Source organism: Phocoena sinus, chromosome 3 (assembly GCF_008692025.1).
Source record: "Phocoena sinus isolate mPhoSin1 chromosome 3, mPhoSin1.pri, whole genome shotgun sequence".
In the NCBI taxonomy this organism is placed as follows: Eukaryota; Metazoa; Chordata; class Mammalia; order Artiodactyla; family Phocoenidae; genus Phocoena; species Phocoena sinus.
In genome coordinates this window covers 77,475,890-77,494,419 of record NC_045765.1, presented here as the reverse complement: position 1 = coordinate 77,494,419, position 18,530 = coordinate 77,475,890, and the positions used below count along the sequence as shown (strand labels likewise).

The following is an 18,530-nucleotide window of genomic DNA, read 5'->3' as shown; positions in this document are numbered from 1 at the left end:
ATGTTCCTGAAGAAATCCCTCCTGGAATCCTTTGACCAAGTCCAATCTGGACCTGTTTTATGGCAGTCATATTAGGATCTTTGTTATCTTAGGTATTCCTTTTGCCTATTCCTGTGTTGGATCCCTTGTTGCTTGATTTTTTTGGTTTATTACCTTACCATGGTGGAGCTTACAGGAGTTATCCTCCAGTAACTTCTTGAGAAAGGTCATGGGAGGTAGATTATTTTTGAGATCTTGCATGTCTGAAAAGAGTATAACTTTACATTGACTGCCTGTAGAATTCTTGGTTGGAAATAACTTTTCCTCAGAATTTTGGTGGCATTGCTCTATTACCTTTTAGTTTCCAGGATTGTTATCGAAAAGCCTGATGCAATTCTGATTACCTGTTCTTTGTGTATGATCTGGTTTTTTTTTTTGTATGATCTGTTTTTACTGTCCAGAAAATATGTAGAGTCCTGTTTGTCAGCAATTTCTAAAGTTTCATAGACCCTTGCTATGAGTCTGTTTTCATTAGTTGTGCTGGATCCTTGATGGGCTCTTTAATTCTGGAAGTTCTTGTTTTCTTTCCTTGAAAAATTTCTCAGTTTGCTCTCTTCTCTTTTTGAATCTCCTTTTATTCAGCATTCCTCTGGACTGTTGTTCTACTTTTGTTATCCTTTCTCTTCTATTTTCTGTCTTTCCGCCCTTTGGTCCTATTTTTTGAATGATTTTCTCACTTTATTTTCCATCCTTTACCCCAAATTTTAAAATTTCTCTGTATATTTTTAATTTACGTGAACTCTTTAAAAAAATTTTCTGAATGTTACTGTTTTGTGTTATGCTGTTCCTGTTTCCTAGTTGGATTATCTTTTCTTATCTCTCTGGTATTAATGATATATACTTAAAATTTTTCTTCTTCCTACTTGGTTTGTTTCCTCTCAGTTGCTCTTCTCCCCTACTTTTGTCCTTAGCTTTTATGTTCGAGCTGTCTTCCGATGTCCACTAATCTTTGGTTGACTTCTGTGTAAAGATAGGATACTGAAAACTAATTGGAAACGCTGAATCCATGAGTAGAGGTTATCTATATGAGCTTTACTTGAGACAGTGTGGCTAGGCAGTTTAGCTAGGGTAACAATTGCTGTAGCAACAATCTCCCCAGTCTTAGTGCCTTAACACAATAAAAGTTTATTTCTCACTCACATATAGTATTGGTGTTTCTGATCAGCTAGAACCTTCTTTGTGGGCATTTATTTGTCATTCTTGAGATGATGTTAATGGAACTTCTGCATCTAGTTAACATGGAAGATTGTGCAGGAATTTTTATGAGTGAGGCTTAGATGGTGCATTGTTTTCTTTAATTTATTTTATTTATTTATTTTTGGCTGCATTAGGTCTTCCTTGCTGCATGCGGGCTTTCTCTAGTTGCAGCGAGCAGGGGCTACTCTTTGTTGCGGTGCGCAGGCTTCTCGTTGCAGTGGCTTCTCTTGTTGCAGGGCACAGGCTCTAGGCATGCGGACTTCAGTAGTTGTGGCATGTGGGCTCAGTAGTTGTGGCTCGCGGGCTCTAGAGCACAGGCCCAGTAGTTGTGGCACACAGGCTTAGTTCCTCCGCAGCATGTGGGATCTTCCCAGACCAGGGCTTCAACCTGTGTCCCCTGCATTGGCAGGCGGATTCTTAACCACTGCACCATCAGGGAAGCCCCTAGATGGTCTATTTTTTTTTAAAAAAAATTTATATTTTTAAAATTAAAAGAAGTTTATTTGACGTATAGTTGATTTACAGTGTTGTGCCAGTCTCTGCTGTACAGCGAAGTGACACAGTTAAACACATGTAGACATTCTTTTTCTTACATTCTTTTCCATTATGGTTTATCACAGGATATTGAATATAGTTCCCTGTGTTATACAGTAGGAGCTTGTTTATCCATCCTATATATAGAAGTTTATCTGCTACTAGTAGTATATCTGCTGCTAGTAGTATATCTACTAATCCCAAACTCCCAGTACTTCTCTCCCCCACCCACCTCCCCCTTGGCAACCACAGGTCTGTTCTCTATGTCTGTGAAACTATTTCTGATTTGTAGATAGGTTCATTTGTGCCATACTTTAGATTCCACATATAAGTGATATCATATGGTGATATCATTTGTCTTTCTCTTTCTGACTTCACTTAGTATGATAATCTCTATTTGCGTCCATGTTGCTACAAATCGCATTATTTCGTTCTGTTTATGGCTGAGTATTTTTCCATTGTGTATATGTACCACATCTTCTTTAGCCATTCATTTGTCTATGGACATTTAGGTTGTCTCCATGTTTGGGCTATTGTGAATAGTGCTGCTATAAACATACGGGTGCATGTATCTGTTTGAGTTATAGTTTTGTCCGGGTATATGTCCAGGAGTGGGATTGTTGGATCATATGGTAATTCTATTTTTAGTTTACTGAGGAACCGTCATACTGTTCTCCATAGTGGCTGCACCAGCTTATCAAAACATTGGTACCAACACTGTAGGAGGGTTCCTCTTTCTCCACACCCTCTCTAGCATTTGTTATTTGTAGACTTTTTAGTGATGGCCATTCTGACTGGTGTGAGGTGGTACTTCACTATAGTTTTGATTTGCATTTAAAGAAGACATACAGATGACCAGTAGGTACATGGACAGTGTATTTTTAACAACTGGCTCACCTGGAAGGAAAGAACTCTATTTTGTAGTATTGGCTACATGATGTAAGTACTCCATTATGGTCAGTTTCATGCTACCAGCGTGATGTAGTGACATCATGTGACTGAATGCAGAAATGGGAAGAGATAACGCACTGTTGTTTTCAGTTGGGCCAGCTCTGGTATACCACTGCAACTGCCTACCACATCACGTTGTCCAAAACTGAGTTGTATGGCTCCCTTAAATTCAAGGGAGGGTGGAAAATATTCTTGAATTGTGTGCTTGGGAAGTAGAGTTTGGTGACCAGATAACAGTTTCTGCCGAAGTTGGAACCTCCAACGTCATTGACTTTAGATCTAGGTACAGTTCCTGGAGAAGTTTGTTCCAGGCTTTAGCCTGGAGGCTGACGAAGGCCTAACTGTAGGAATTCTGGGAACTGATTGAAGAAAAGGACTAGGGATTTCAACATCTGGCTTGTTGACATTTTCTTAACCCACCCTGTTTTCAGTATGGCCTGGTATTCACTTATACTGCTGCTCTAACAAATGACCACAAACTCAGTGACTTAAAAACAACACAAATTTGCAGGCATACCTCATTTTATTGCACTTTGCTTTATTGCACTTTACAGATACTGTATTTTTTACAGATTGAAGATTTGTGGCAGCCCTGCCTCAAGCCAAGTCTATTGGCGCCATTTTTTCTAACAGCATTTGCTCACTTGTGCCTCTATGTCATATTTTGGTAATTCTCGCAGTATTTCTAAAGTTTTCATTATTATTATCTTTGTGATAGTGATCTGTGATAGTGATCATTGATGTTACTGTTGTAATTGTTTTGGAATGCCACGAACCACACACATAAGAGAGCGAAACAAATGTGTGTGTTCTGACTGCTCCACTCACCAGCCAATCCCCTATCTCTCTCCCACTTCTTGGGCCTCCCTGTTCCCTGAGACACAGTTAATAATCTGACAGTGGCCTCTAAGTTCAAGTGAAAGGAGGAGTTGCATGTCTCTCACTTTAAATCAAAAGCAAGATATGATTAAGCTTAGTGAGGAAGGCATGTTGAAAGCTAAGGTAGGCTGAAAGCTTAGCCTCTTGCACCAGTTAGCCAAGCTATGAATGCAAAGGAAAAGTTCTTGAAGGAAATTAAAAGTGCTACTGCAGTGAGCACACGGATGATAAGAAAGTGAAACAGCCTTATTGCTGATGTGAAGAAAGTTTAGTGGTCTGAATAAAAGGTCAAACCAGCCATAACGTTCCCTTAAGCCAAAGCCTAATCCAGAGCAAGGCGCTAACTCTTCAACTCTATATGAAGGCTGAGAGAGGTGAAGATGCTACAGAAGAAAAGTTTGAAGCTAGCAGAGGTTTAAGGAAAGAAGCCGTCTCCATAACATGAAAGTGCAAGGTGAAGCAGCAAGTGCTGATGTAGAAACTACACTGAGTTATCCCGAAGATCTAACTAAAATAATGAACGAAGGTGACTGTACTAAACAACAGATTTTCAGTGTAGACAAAAGAGCCTTCTGTTGGAAGAAGATGCCATCTAGGACGCGCCTGGCTTCAACAATTCAAAGGATAGGCTGACACTTTTGTTGGGGACCAATGTAGCTGGTGACTTTGTTGAAGCCAGTGCTCATTTACCATTCCAAAAATCCTAGGGCCCTTAAGAGTTATGCTAATGTTATGCTAAAATTGTGCTACTCTCCTTGTGTTCTATAAATGGAACAACAAAGCCAGATGACAGCACATCTATTTACAACATGGTCTACTGAATTTATTTTAAGCCCACTGTTAAGACCTACAGTTCAGAAAAAAAAGATTCCCTTCAAAATATTACTGCTCATTGACAGTGCAGCTGGTTACCCAAGAGCTGTGATGGAGATGTACAGTGAGATTCATGTTATTTTCATGCTTGCTAATACAGTGTCCATTCTGCAGCCTACAGATCAAGGAGTCATTTTGACTTTCAGCTCTTCTTCTTTAAGAAATACATTTTGTAAGGCTATAGCTGCCATAGATGGTGATTCCTCTGATGGATCTGAGCAAAGTCAGTTGAAAGCCTTCTGGGAAGGACTCACCATTCTAGATGCCAGTAAGAACATTATGATTCATTAGAAGAGATCATAATATCAACATTCACAGGAGTTTGGAAGAAGTTGATTCCAGCCTTCATGGATGACTTGCAGGGGAGGGATTCAAGACTTCAGTGGAGGAAGTAACTGTAGCTGTGGTGGAAATAGCAAGAGAACTAGAATTAGAAGCAGAGCCTGAAGATGTGACTGAATTGCTACAGTCTCATGATAAAAAACTTGAGTGGATGAGGAGTTGCTTCTTAAGGATGAGCAAAGAAGTGATTTCTTGAGATAGAATCTACTCCTGGTGAGGATTCTGTAAAGATTGTTGTTATGACATCAAAGGACTTAGAATAATTCATAAACTTAGTTGATAAAGTATTTGCAGGGTTTGAGAGGACTGACTCCAATTTTGAAAGAAGTTCTTCTGTGGGTAAAATGCTATCAAACAGCATTGCATGATTCCTTCTTTATGAAAGGAAGAGTCCATCAGCGAGGCAGACTTTACTGTTGTCATATTCTAAGAAATTGGCACAGTCACCCCAACCTTTAGCAGCCACCACCCTGAGGAGTCAGCAGCCACTGAGGCAAGACCCTCCACCAGCAAAAAGATTATAATTCATGGAAAGCTCAGATGATAGTTAGCAGTTTTTAACAATAAAATATTTTTAAATTAAGGTATGTACATTTTTTTAGACGTAATGCTGTTGCACACTTAGTAGACTACTGTATAGCTTAAACATAACATATACTCGCTGGGAAACCAAAATATTCATGTGACTCCCTTTATTATAATATTTGCTTTATTATGGTCTAGAACCAAACCTTCAATATCTCCAAGGTTTGCCTTTATATACATCACATTTTATTTTCTTTACCCATCCATGGACACCGTTGGACACTTAGGTTGTTCCCATATATTGGCTATTGTGTGTAATGTCCTAATGAACATGAGAGTGTTTTTATCTTTTCAAGTTAGTATTTTCATTTTCTTCAGATAAAAACTTGGAAGTGGAATTGCGGGATCATGTGGTAGTTCTATTTTTAATTTTTTGAGGAACGTCCATACTGGTTTTCATAGCAGCTGCACCAATTTACATTCCCACCGACGTACACAAGGGTCCCATTTTCTCCACCTCCTCGCCAATACTCATTATTTTTAGCATCTTTATAATAACCATTCTAATAGGTGTGAAGTGATACTTCATTGTGGTTTTAATTTGCATTTCCCTGATGATTAGTGGTGTTGAGCATCTTTTCATGTACCTTTTGGCCATCTGTATGTCTTCCTTGGAAAAATCTCTATTTAGATTTTCTGTCCTAATTTTTTAAATTGGATTGCTTCTGTATTTTTGCTACTGAGTTGTATAAGTTCTTTATATATTTTGGATATTAACCTCTTATCAGGTATATAATTTGCAGATACTTTCTTCCATTCAGCAGGTTACTTATTTGTTGATGGTTTTCTTTGCTATACAGAAACTTTTTAGTTTGATGTATTCCAGGTCTTACATTTTGCCAAGTCATTTTTCTATTGGGATGTTTATCTTTTTCTTACTAGCATTTAAGTGTTCTTTATGTATGCTAGCAACTATTCCTTTGTAAGTTTTTATGTATTGCAGATATGCTTGTCATGTTTGTAGCTCTCTTAATTCTTTTTTCTGGTGTCATTTGAGCATTAAAAGTGCTTACTGGGCTTCCCTGGTGGCACAGTGGTTAAGAATCCTCCTGCCAATGCAGGGGACATGGGTTTGAGCCCTGGTCCAGGAAGATCCCACATGCAGTGGAGCAACTGAAGCCTGCACGCCTAGAGCCCATGCTCCACAACAAGAGAAGCCACTGCAGTGAGAAGCCCATATACCGCAACAAAGAGTAGCCCACACTTGCTGCAACTAGAGAAAAATCCACACGCAGCAACAAAGACCCAACGCAGCCAAAAATAAAATAAATAAATAAATTTAAAAAGTTAAAAAAAAAGTGCTTACTTTTGATGTGATCAATTTTGCCAACCTTTTCCTTTATGGTTATCGTTATTTGTGTCTTATTTGAAAGTCCAACACTATTACAATGTTATAAAGATATTCTTCTGTATTATATTTTAAAATTTTTGTAGCTTCACCATTGACATTTATTTTTAATCAATCTGGGATTGATTTTTGAGTATGTGAGAGCTAGAAGTTCATTGTATTAGAACAAAAAGAAAAATTTTTATCCTGGCACCATTTATGGAAATGCCCTTCCATCCTTGCTAATCTGCAGTGAGTATTCTGTTTTAAATTAAATAACTATATTTATATGTGGGTGTGTTTCTGGTTCCATCAGTCAATTTCCCTATTTCTGCACCAATATCTTGCCTTAATTACTGTGGCTTTACAATAATTCTTAATCTGGTCAGCAGGTCCTCTTATATTCCACTTGAGAGTGTCTTGTTATTCTAGTCCTCTGATTTCATATGTAAGTCATGAGAGGAGTCACATTTGGAGTCATACTGGTTTTCAAGTTCTCCCCCTACACCCTTGTTGGGATTTTGATTAGAATTGCCTTAAGTCTTTGGAGCATTTTGGGGAGATTGAGCATCTTTATAATATTGAATCATTCAATCTATAGGCATTGTACATTGTTTTATTTACTTAGGTATTCTTTAATTTTTTCAGTAAAGTTTTACATTTTCTCTTGCATTTTTTTTGTTGTTTCCTTTATTCCTAGGCACTGCATGGTTTTTGATGTTATCTTTTTAAAATTATATTTTACAACTCATACTTACAGAAGGTTAGAATGGCAGTAGAATTATATATAATGTCTTTCTTTGTGTTCTGATTAAAACCTTTTACTAATTACAACACTTCTGTGTAAATTATGCTAGATTTTCTATGTGGAAAATCTTTTCATCTGTGACTGACAGTTTTGTTTCTTCCTTTGAAATTTGTTAATCATTTCCATGATTTTCTTTATAGTTTTATTTTTATCACCCCCAAATTTCTGTCACTACGTAAAATTTAGTTTTGCCTGTTTTTGAATTTTATACTAATGGAATGATTACATATCATTCTGGTACTTACTTTTTTCCCCTACTGTAGAGTGAATTGTGTACCCCCCAGATCCACATGTTGAAGCCCTAACCCTCAATTTGATGGTGTTTGGGATTGGAACTTTGGGAGATAATTAGGTTTAGATGAGATTATGAGGGTGGGGCCCTCATGATGTGATTAGTGCCCTTACCAGAGAACCTGTTCTTGCTGTTTTTCCCCATAAGGACATGTAAGGACACAGTGAGAAGGTGGTCCAGCCAAGAAGAGATCACTCACCAGAACCCAACTATGCTGGTACCTCAGTCTTGAACCTTTAGCCTCCAGAATTGTGCAAAAATAAATTTCTGTTAGTTAAACCATCAGTCTATGGTATTTTTTTAATGGCAACTTGAGCTGTGGTAACTCCTTTTTTCCACATTAAACTTTTGAGAATCATTCATATTGATGGGTATAATATACTGATTTAATTTTTACTGCTTATAGGATTCTATTTTATAAGCATACCACAGGGACTTCCCTGTTGGCACGGTGGTTAAGAATCCACCTGCTAATGCAGGGGACATGGGTTCGAGCCCTGGTCTGGGAAGATTCCACATATCGTGGAGCAACTAAGCCCATGCACCACAACTACTGAGCCTACGCTCTAGAGCCCACGAGCCACAACTATGGAAGCCCACATGCCTAGAGCCCATGCTCCACAACAAGAGAAGCCACCACAATAAGAAGCCCATGCACCGCAATGCTCGCCGCAACTAGAGAAAGCCCGCACACAGCAACGAAGACCCAATGCAGCCAAAAATTAATTAATTAATTAATTTTAAAAAAGCATACCATAATTTATATGTCGTTGGTGGACATTTGGGTTGTTTTCAGCTTTTTGTTGTTGTTATGGTACTTTTATGAACATTCTTCTTTGTGCTTCTTGGTATACAGGTTAAGAATTTATTATATATATGTAGTTGGTCAATTTTCTATTGTTTTTGACCTTCAAAAACAACGGTTTCATATGGATTATCATTGTACCTAGGAGTGAGTGCTGGATTGTAAAACTTTTTGCCCAAGTGGTTATACCACTTACCTTCCCACTGGTAGGATGAGTTTCTTTGACTCCACATCTTTGTCAACATTTGATAGTGTCATAATTTTACATTTTTGCTAATATGGTACATGTGGAGTTATCTCATTGTTACTTTAACTTGTGTTTCACTTCATTACTAATGAGGTTTACCATCCTTTTATTTGTTTATGGACCATCATATTTTCTTTCCTGTGAAATTCCTGTTCATGATTTTCTATTTTCCAGTTTTCTATTGCAGTGTTTGAGAAGCTGACTCTTTTTTACTGGGATATGAATTGCTTGGTGAATTTAATAAATACTAGTGAATCAATTCTTGGTTTTAGGCAGCGCTTATATATAAATGAGTAAGATGGATAGACTCTTACTTCAATTTGCATTTAGTTAAACTTACTTAATTGGAAGCTCCAAACTTCTGTACTTTCTTCCATTAAAATATAGATTAGCTATGTGAATTATTTATAACTTCATCTCTTTATTTCAGTTTACTCATTTGTAAAACAATGGGCTTTGACTAGTTAACATCTAGTGTCCCTTTTACTAGTGTCTATAATTCATGTGTCTGATATTTTTCTTGTTGGTTTCTGAAGCTGAGAAATAAGTTTTAGTGAAGTGGTAAACTATAAACTGCTGATTTTTTGTTTTGTTTTTAATTTTAAAATGTTGGGTTTTGTTTCTTTTAAGGTATGATAGGTTAGTTCTCCAAGGACTGCACTCTTAGATGAATTTCCCAGACAGATACTACTACCTTTTATTTTTTTAATTCTTATAATGCTGTTAAACCTAGAAATTAGATCCTAACATATATGAATTATTCTTTCTCAGAGTGAAGATACACAACAGCAAATCATCAGGGAGACATTCCATTTGGTATCTAAGAGAGATGAAAATGTTTGTAATTTCCTAGAAGGAGGATTGTAAGTAAAGCATTTAATGGACATTTCTAATCTTTGACTATATGAGTAAAATATATACTGTTTAATCGTTTTATCTTAAAATTTCCTAATTTGATTAATTGGATTGGGGGAATTAATTGCCATTTATGTTAACTATAAATCTAACTTAAATAATTTTTTGAAGATATTTAATCTTTTTCTTTTAAAAATTTATAAAGGCATTTTATATAAAGGTAATATATTCATATGGCAAAAATTCAAACATTACATGGAAGTATAAAATGTAGACCAAGTCTTCCTCCTCCAGCTTTAGTCCTTCTTCCCAGTTTCTTGTGTATCCTTCTAGAAAATTAATTTTGCACTAACATATAAAAGTATAACCTTAAAAATTTTTACTTACGGGATCACACATGTATGCTGATTTTCGTGTTGCTTGTTTGCACTTATACTTTGAAAAACTCTGCATATAAACCCATCTAAAGCAAACTCATTCTTTTTAATGACTACAGAGTACTCCTTAGGGTGAATGGACCTGTTTTCATAAGAATTTAGATAACACCCTTTATTTTATATTATGATCAATTCTGACGTCTGCTTTTCAAATATATATGTGTGTCTAGATAGACAGATTCGAATTCATCTAAGACTTCTCTATTTTTAAAATGAATAAATAAAAACTGCTTATGATTAGTTTGCCAACTATTGTAAATAGTTTTAAATTAATGGGTTTCATGAAAATAATTTGTTCTCAAATAGTTTCATAAACATTCCTTCCCATATTTATATGTTTAATTTCTTAACAAGATATTTCCTCAGTGACAATTCAAAAACTAAACTTTAGCTGAACCTCATTATGAATAATCAGAGATTAGTCTGAGAAACGTACACTTTTCTGTATTTTTTAAGGTGTATGATGCATATTATGAAAAACAGTTTTCATAATACAGAATTCATTCTTACCTGACTATAAATTACTTTTTATGATGTAGAAAGTTTACTTGCGTTTCTTGAAAGGTTATATCATGCTGCTCTTAAATTTGCAAATACACACCTATGATTTGTAAATTTTGCTGTTAACGCGAGGCCTCCAATTTAATAGTTGAGACAGATGTACTTGCTTTCTGTTTTTGTATTTTAATTGTACTTTACTTATCTCTCTTAAACTGTAGTTGAGTTGTGTTTGCCATTACCATCGTTTCCCTTTATCTCAGCTCCTTAATCTTCTAACCTCACAGGAAATTAATCACCCAGCACAGTGCAAGAAATTGATTGGTCTAACCAGGGCACTGTTTGAACTAAGAAGTATGACTTGAGTTTGTAATTATTCTTTTCCAACCTTACAAAAAGTAGAAAGTAAATATTGCATCAGAGATGAGGCTACACATCTGGTTTAGTCCTAGTTTTGTTACTAACAAGCTGGTTTTCTTGGTTAGGTCACTTAAATTCTTTGTACCTCAGTTTTCTCTTCTTATGTTAAATAAGATATTTGGACTAAGGATTTCTAAAATTCTGTAGCTTTTATGTTGTGTATTGCATTCTATACAAGAATTTGAATCAGTATTGTACTATAGTATAAAGATGAAATTATAACATAAACGTGTACTTATATTAATATTTTGTTTTCTTTTAATAACTTTAATTGCCTTTTTTTTTTTTTTTTTTTTTTTTGCGGTATGTGGGCCTCTCACTGTTGTGGCCTCTCCTGTTGTGGAGCACAGGCTCCAGACTGCGCAGGCTCAGCGGCCATGGCTCACGGGCCTAGCCGCTCCACGGCATGTGGGATCTTCCCGGACTGGGGCACGAACCCGTGTCCCCTGCATCGGCAAGCAGACTCTCAACCACTGCGCCACCAGGGAAGCCCTAATTGCCATTTTGCAGCTTACAGTTTTCAAAAGTTTGGTCTTCTTTTAAAGCAGATCCAAACAAAAAATTAGATAATCACTAAATTGCAGATTTAGGATGATGTAAAGTCTGCTGTTGCTGCTTTTTGTCCCTTTTAAGGAACAGTTGCAATGATAGTCTATAAATACCACTCAGAGAATCTTTAAAGTGCTTGTACATATTTTTAAATTGCATACCTTTTCTAGATAGTAGGAGTTTTTAATTCTTGTCAAAGATCATTTTCACTTTTGGTATTAGAGGATATAAAGTAATAAAAAATAATGAGTGTATATGTAGAGAAGTTGTTTCTACAAAACTTGTGAATTTAGTATTACTTTTATTGAGTGACAAATAGGGACTTCCCTGGCGGTCCAGTGGTTAAGACTCCATGCTTCCACGGCCAGGGGCATGGGTTTGATCCCTGATCGGGAACTAAGATCCCGCATGCTGCCCAGCACAGCCAAAAAAAAAAAAAGAAATAGGTGTTATTTTCCTTTGTCTTGTTTGAATGTTCAGTTAGCTCTGATTACACTTAGCCTTGATTTTTTTTATGTTTCGTTAGTGTTAAAGGGTCTTTTGAGAAGGTGAATGAATTGTTGTAAACTTAACTATGGAACAGTGAAACTGTATTTAGAAAAACGAAAGGTGTTTGTAATAATTCCTGAATTATTATTTTTAAAATGCTGAAATTCCAGTCAACATAAATAAAAATATTTGGCAAAAGGATTGAGTATCTCTTAGCTCAGTTTTCTTGCATTTATATTCCAAAACAAAATGTGTTTTTGGAGAAGATCTTGATGGTAAATATGTCCAAAACTTATGAATAAATGTCACATTTTTTTCCTAGTTGATAATCAGTGTTAAGCTGTGTAACTTACTGTGACCTATGGAGTTAAATCTAGTAAGCTCTTAAAAATGCCCTATGATCTCATTTCTGCCTACTTCTCTGACCTAATTGCTTACTAATCTTTCATTGATCGCAGGCCTTTTTCTTTCTTGAACACAGATATTTCTTTCTTGATGAAATTGCCTTTTTATTAGTTTACCTTTGCCTGAAATGCTCTTCTCTAAATTTTTTCATGGCACGTTCCTTATCATTAGATCTTAGCTTAAACATCAACTCTTTTAACACCCAATAGGAAGTAGCAAATCCATCAATGTGGCATCATCCTCTTTTGATTCTCTGAGTAGTCCCTTCCACTCTGATAATATTTTCTTTGTTTGTTTATTGCTCCTTACCCACTCTCAGTACCTGGCACATAGTAAGTACTCAGTAAATAATTGAATGAATGAATGAACTAATATTAAGCATCGGCATCTTTTACTTGACTTCTCTGAAGAAAACAACCATCTAGTTCACTTGAATGCTGTGTCATTAAATGTTACCTTTCTTTTTATAGAAGGTTTTAAACAAATTGTCAGTTTTCTTGAACTAATGAAAATGTTTTTTATTTTGTAGCTATAACATTCCAATTGTTTTGTTTTGTCATTTAGATTAATTGGAGGATCTGACAACAAACTGATTTATAGACATTATGCAACATTATATTTTGTCTTCTGTGTGGATTCTTCAGAAAGTGAACTTGGCATTTTAGATCTAATTCAAGTAAGTTAACACTTGCCTCTTTCTGTCTTAAACAACAATTTTGGCATTTCAATTTTTTAAAACTTCTGTGTTCTAAATTTTCTAAAATGATGTTTTGTTTGGTAAGAAATAAGTGTTCCATAGTAGATGTTGGGTGGATAAAAGAGGGATGAGGGATGTAGCACAGAGTCATTTAATCTAATTAAGACTAACTGCAACTAATTTCCTCATGCCCTTTTTTCCTGTTCATGTAAGTCACCACAAGAACCCCAACACTCATAGGTCTTTTACCATATGTATCCAGATCTAACCCCCAAACCCACCCCTTTCTATCTCCTGAAAATCTTTCATAATGGCCCTGGAACTCAAGGTCAGTCATCAGCAAATTTCTCCTTATCTTCAATCTCTTCTGTTAATATTATCTTCACCTTTTTGCTGTAGGTTAAATCTGGCTTCCCCGATGAAACTACCTGCCACCCTCTCAAGTAGCAGCAGTTTTCTCTTTCACTTTCTTCATACCATTGAGGCTGGAGGGTGTTCTCTTTGCTTCTCATTACATTTTCCAGACCTTTTTCTCTTCTAAAACATCTCCAGACTTTATCTCATATTCTCAAACTATACCTGCTTCTACCAATCCGGTTGCAGTAATCTCTCATTCCCACTCCCTATTCATTGGAGATTTTGTCAAAAACTTTCAATAGTCTGAGATTTTACTCTATCTGCAAGCTAACAAGTTAACTACCACAGTTTCATGGATGCTGACAGAAGATGGGAGATTTCGGGGCCAGAAACAAAGGACTTTATTTCTGACAGCCAAAGCAGTAGTCAAAGTGACAGCATTTGCTTACACTGGTTACTCAAGTCCCAGTTCCTAAAGTGTGACGTGATAAGGTGCAGGTAAGACCTGCACACACAGTGGATTGAGTTATAGGAGAGGAAGCCCAAGCTTAGTGAACTGGAATCTTTTATAATGAACACGAAGCATATCTGCCCATGTCCTGGAGGAAGAGAATATCTTCCAAGCAAAGTATAGATAAACTTACCCTTTGCTTTGGAGGGAAATACTATCTATTTTCCAGGGCTGTTGGCTATACGAGCTTGCTTGAAAAGATAATCCACAATAAAGGCAGTCAGTACCTCTGTTCACATGGTGTGCAGGAATGGAACACCCATGAAGAATTGTCTCCTAACAGATTTTAGTTCTTAGTTCACTGACATTCACTCCAGTACTACTTGTGTTATAATTCTTGGTTATTTCAACGTTCATGTGGATAGTTCATTCAGTACACTGGTATCTTCAAACTGGAATTCCTCTTCTCCAATGAATTTTGCCCGTTACCCCGCTTCACTGTTCATTTCTAGACCATGTCTTTATCCAGACTTAAGTCCCTCCATCATCTTAATTTCACAGTTTCCACTCTCTGCTACCATCTCTTATTTTTTCTTATCACAATTACTGTTACTCCAACAGTTCTTTGAGCCCATTGGGACCTTCAGTCCCTTTTTTTGTTGGTTTTTTTTTTGAGGATAAAAATTTTTATTGACAGTTTTCTAGGTATAGTTGTACATTTTTGAACTGTTCAATGTTTATTAATAGATAAATGGCAGCTTTAGAAAAATAGACATGTTTATATCCAGAATCCTGTATTCTCTTCCTGTGTTCCTTATATCTTTTCAGTGTGTCTTTGGGACCTTCTGTCTTTTAAATCTATCTTCTCACTGTCCCTGATCCTCCTGATGTCTTACTCTCCTTGCCCAGCTTAAACTCCATGGTCAATCATGATAATCATAGGCTTGTATATACTCAGCTCTTTGCCTGAATCCACACATCTGAACATATGTAGAGAAAAACAAGATAACCATACATGCTGGCCTCACTTTAAATTCATGATCTCTGACCTCAGTGATTCCTTAATGCTACCCAGTAATCACATTATATTTCCCTGGTCATTTCACTTTCCCACACTCCTAGACAACTGCTGATACATTCTCCTCCCCTCTCAAACCTGTAGCACTTCTAATGTGTAGCTTCCAAGTTCGCTAGGCAATCAGAAGGGAACTTCTACAGACTCTGTATCTGTGTCCTTGTACTCTTTTCTATAAGAGATGAATGAACTTTGCTCTTAGCTAAGGCCAACTCACCCACTTATATACTAGTTTACTTCTTCCTCATTGCTCTAGCATTTTTCTCTCTTCAGTATCATTTTTTCCTCTCTAGATCATTCCCACTAGTCTATAATATGTTAATATGTTCTTCCGTCTTAAAAAAAAAACATTCTGTCCCTACTTCCTTCTCCAGCCACTGCCTCATTTCTTTCCCTCTCTTTATAGCAAAACACTTTAAAAACATTTTCTGTATGCAATGTCTCAAATTTTTCTTCTCCCATTCTTTCCTGAACACATTTTAATCAGGTTTTTCAGCTTTACTGTTGCTGAATCCAAAGGTTCTCATCAGTCCTCCTTTATTTGATTAAGATTGTTTATTACTCTCTTCTTCATGAAGTATCTTCTTCACTTGGCTTCTAGGATACCTGGTTTGCATGCTACTACTTCAGTTGCTTCATTTTAGTTTCTTGATCTCCCTTACGTCTTCTTCTTTGGCAAATCCTGTTGATTATGCAGAATCCACTTACTGCTCTCTGCACTGCCTCCACATGGGTCCACCCCACCATCAGCTCTTGCCTGGACTATGTCAGTAGTTTTCTGACTGGTCTTCCTGCTTCCACTGTCCTTTCCTTTTTGTCTTTTCTCAGTAAAACAACCGGAGTGATACTATTCAAATATGTTACATTTTATACTTTTCCATTTTGAGTTCTTCAATGGCTTCCCTTCTCACTAAGAGTAAAAGCCAAATTCCTTATAAATGACCCATGAGGCCTCACATGATCTGACTCCCCTTGCCGAACCCTACTACGTATCTTACTTCATTTTCTACTCTTTTCCCCTTTGCTCCATCGACACTGGCCTCCTTGTTGCTCAGATTATACTAGCATGCTTTTACCTCAGAGCCTTTGTACTTGCTGATCTTTCTACCTAGATTGTTCTCCCCTCATCGATTATTATTTTGATGCTGTTGCTGGTCTTAATGGTTATGATAGCATGGTTGTTATGTCTTAGAAGGGAATTATATAAGGAGTTGTCAAAAAACAAATATCCTACATCATATCTGAAGTAAATTCTATCATGTATTTGTGGAAAATGGAAACTATGTCTTGTGTTTTGCAAAAGTTTTTAGCCATTATTATTTGAAATGTTGGTAATTTGTCTTGATATTAAATAAGATACAGAAAAAAGAATTTCAGGAGGATTTTCTTATTGTCCCGTTTCTAACGTAGGCTTGAACAGTTTTTATAAGAAGATCCCATTGAGTTATTACATGTTGATCTATCATGTCACAAAAAAAGAAACTTTCTGTAAGTTTTTTTTTTTACCTTACAAGGATGAATTCTGTCACTACCTTGAACATGTTGGAAGTTCTGTAGTTGCTGTCTTTCACCGGTGGTTATTACAGATCATTAAATACTTAAGAGGGAGTGCTGAGCATGCATAAGTCAGGCACTTTAAAAACATTGGTTGAGTGAACAAAGATGGAAGGGAGTAGCTTATTGTTTCTGCTTCTGTTTCATGAAACAGCTATTCAGAGTTTACTTAGAACTGGTTTTCTTGCTTTGTCCATCCTCTAGTTTTGAGAAATATAATAAAAGTGGAAAATTATAAATCAAGAGAGTTTAGACCAAAGCCTCTTGGTTTTGTATTTTCTTTAGAGAATGGGTCAAGAAAACTTAGTAAACATCAACATGTGATAACTAAACACAGTTTCATTTGTTTTTTTTTGAATGTTTGTATTTTACTTTTATTTACATTTCTAGAACTGTTTAAAATACAGAAAAACACAAAGGATAAAACAATAAATACCTATATTCCTGTCATCCAGAATTAAAATTTTTTAAAAACTTTTTTTGAATTTTATCATTTTGGTTTTTTGAACATTAAAAATGTTATAATTCAAATGATCATTAGAAGCTTATATTTTTATGCAAAGCTTTTGTGTTTCTAAGGTATGTATGTATTATCCCAGATTTGACTTTTTACCTTATATAAAATCTGAGAGAAGGAATTCTTAGTAAATTCCATGTGAGAATTATACTAGTATGTCACCAGGTTGAATAATCAGCTTCTGTTTTGTTTTCTTTTAATTCTTTGTTAGTTGGGAGAAAAAGGTGATCTTTTTTTGTTTCTGGTGTGTACTATTTTAATGTGATATTGATTACAATATAAGCTAGTTTCAGAGTTGATAGCTAGCCTTTTTTGAAGTCCTTTCTGTTATAGCATGTTGTCATTGGAAGTGTTAAAATATTTACAGAGTGAGAATAGAAGTTAATTAAATATTAATGTTGGTTGTTTGAGTTATTTATAAGCAGTCATATTGCCCTCAATTAAGTTAGTTGCCACGCTGATATGGAGGCATAAAATTTCACTAGATAATTCCAAATTTTGTAACAGTTTTCTGTATCACATGTAACAATTATATCAGCATCAGCCTTGTTCAGTTATAGTTAGGAAAAAATTGAGGACTAACAACTAAACTTATCTTTAGGTTTAGAAAGATATGTTTTGACCATGGTGTTAGAATATGTATATAAATTAGAACTGTTATGTATATAGCATTTGTCAGTACTACAGTACTGAGCGTTAGACTGAGTTTTGTGAAGTTATTTTACTTATTGCTATTAGCGTCAATTTAGTATGATACTGAGCAAGTCATTTAATGTTAATAGACCTTGCATTTTTTACCTGTAAAGTATGCCTGTTTCAGTATGCTGCCTATAGACCTCATGAGTTGTTAGAAATATCAGTGAATTAAAGCAAAGTAGTAGTGGTTAAAACCATTCAGGCCCTTCTCTATACTGGCTATATAACTTTGGGCAAATTAGTTAACCTCTTTGACCCTGATTTTGTTCATCTGCAAAGTGGAGGTAATAATAATAATACCAACTCATAGAACATGTGAAAGCATTAAAAAAAGATGGTGTATGTGAAGCCTGTCGCTAAATGACTGACCTGAAATAGTCAGTGGTTTTTAGCTAACATTATCGTTAAAGCATGTATTTTATAAGGAAGGCGTATAATTTCATCAGTACACAAACTGAATTGGGTAAAGAAGTCCTTTTTCTTTTTCATTTTTACAAGAATTTGTGAATCTATTTATCCTATATGTTCTTTGATGGCTTTGAAGGAATTCTGCATTGTGATAGAATTATGTGAAAGAATAGGCTTAATTGAGGAAACTTGTAAGCCAAGAATACTTAAGAAAGATCCCCTGATCTTTCCACTATCTCATAG

At 35.8% G+C, this 18,530-nt stretch overlaps 1 protein-coding gene across 1 annotated transcript in view; it reads left to right on the top strand.

The window, feature by feature from the left end:
* The window catches only part of AP3S1 (adaptor related protein complex 3 subunit sigma 1), a 70,728-nt gene that overhangs the window by 15,380 nt on the left and 36,818 nt on the right, over positions 1-18,530 (top strand). The window contains exons 2-3 of the mRNA XM_032626589.1: positions 9,651-9,742; positions 13,097-13,208. Coding sequence (XP_032482480.1) covers positions 9,651-9,742; positions 13,097-13,208 — 204 coding nt within the window. The remainder of the gene's footprint in view (positions 1-9,650; positions 9,743-13,096; positions 13,209-18,530) is intronic.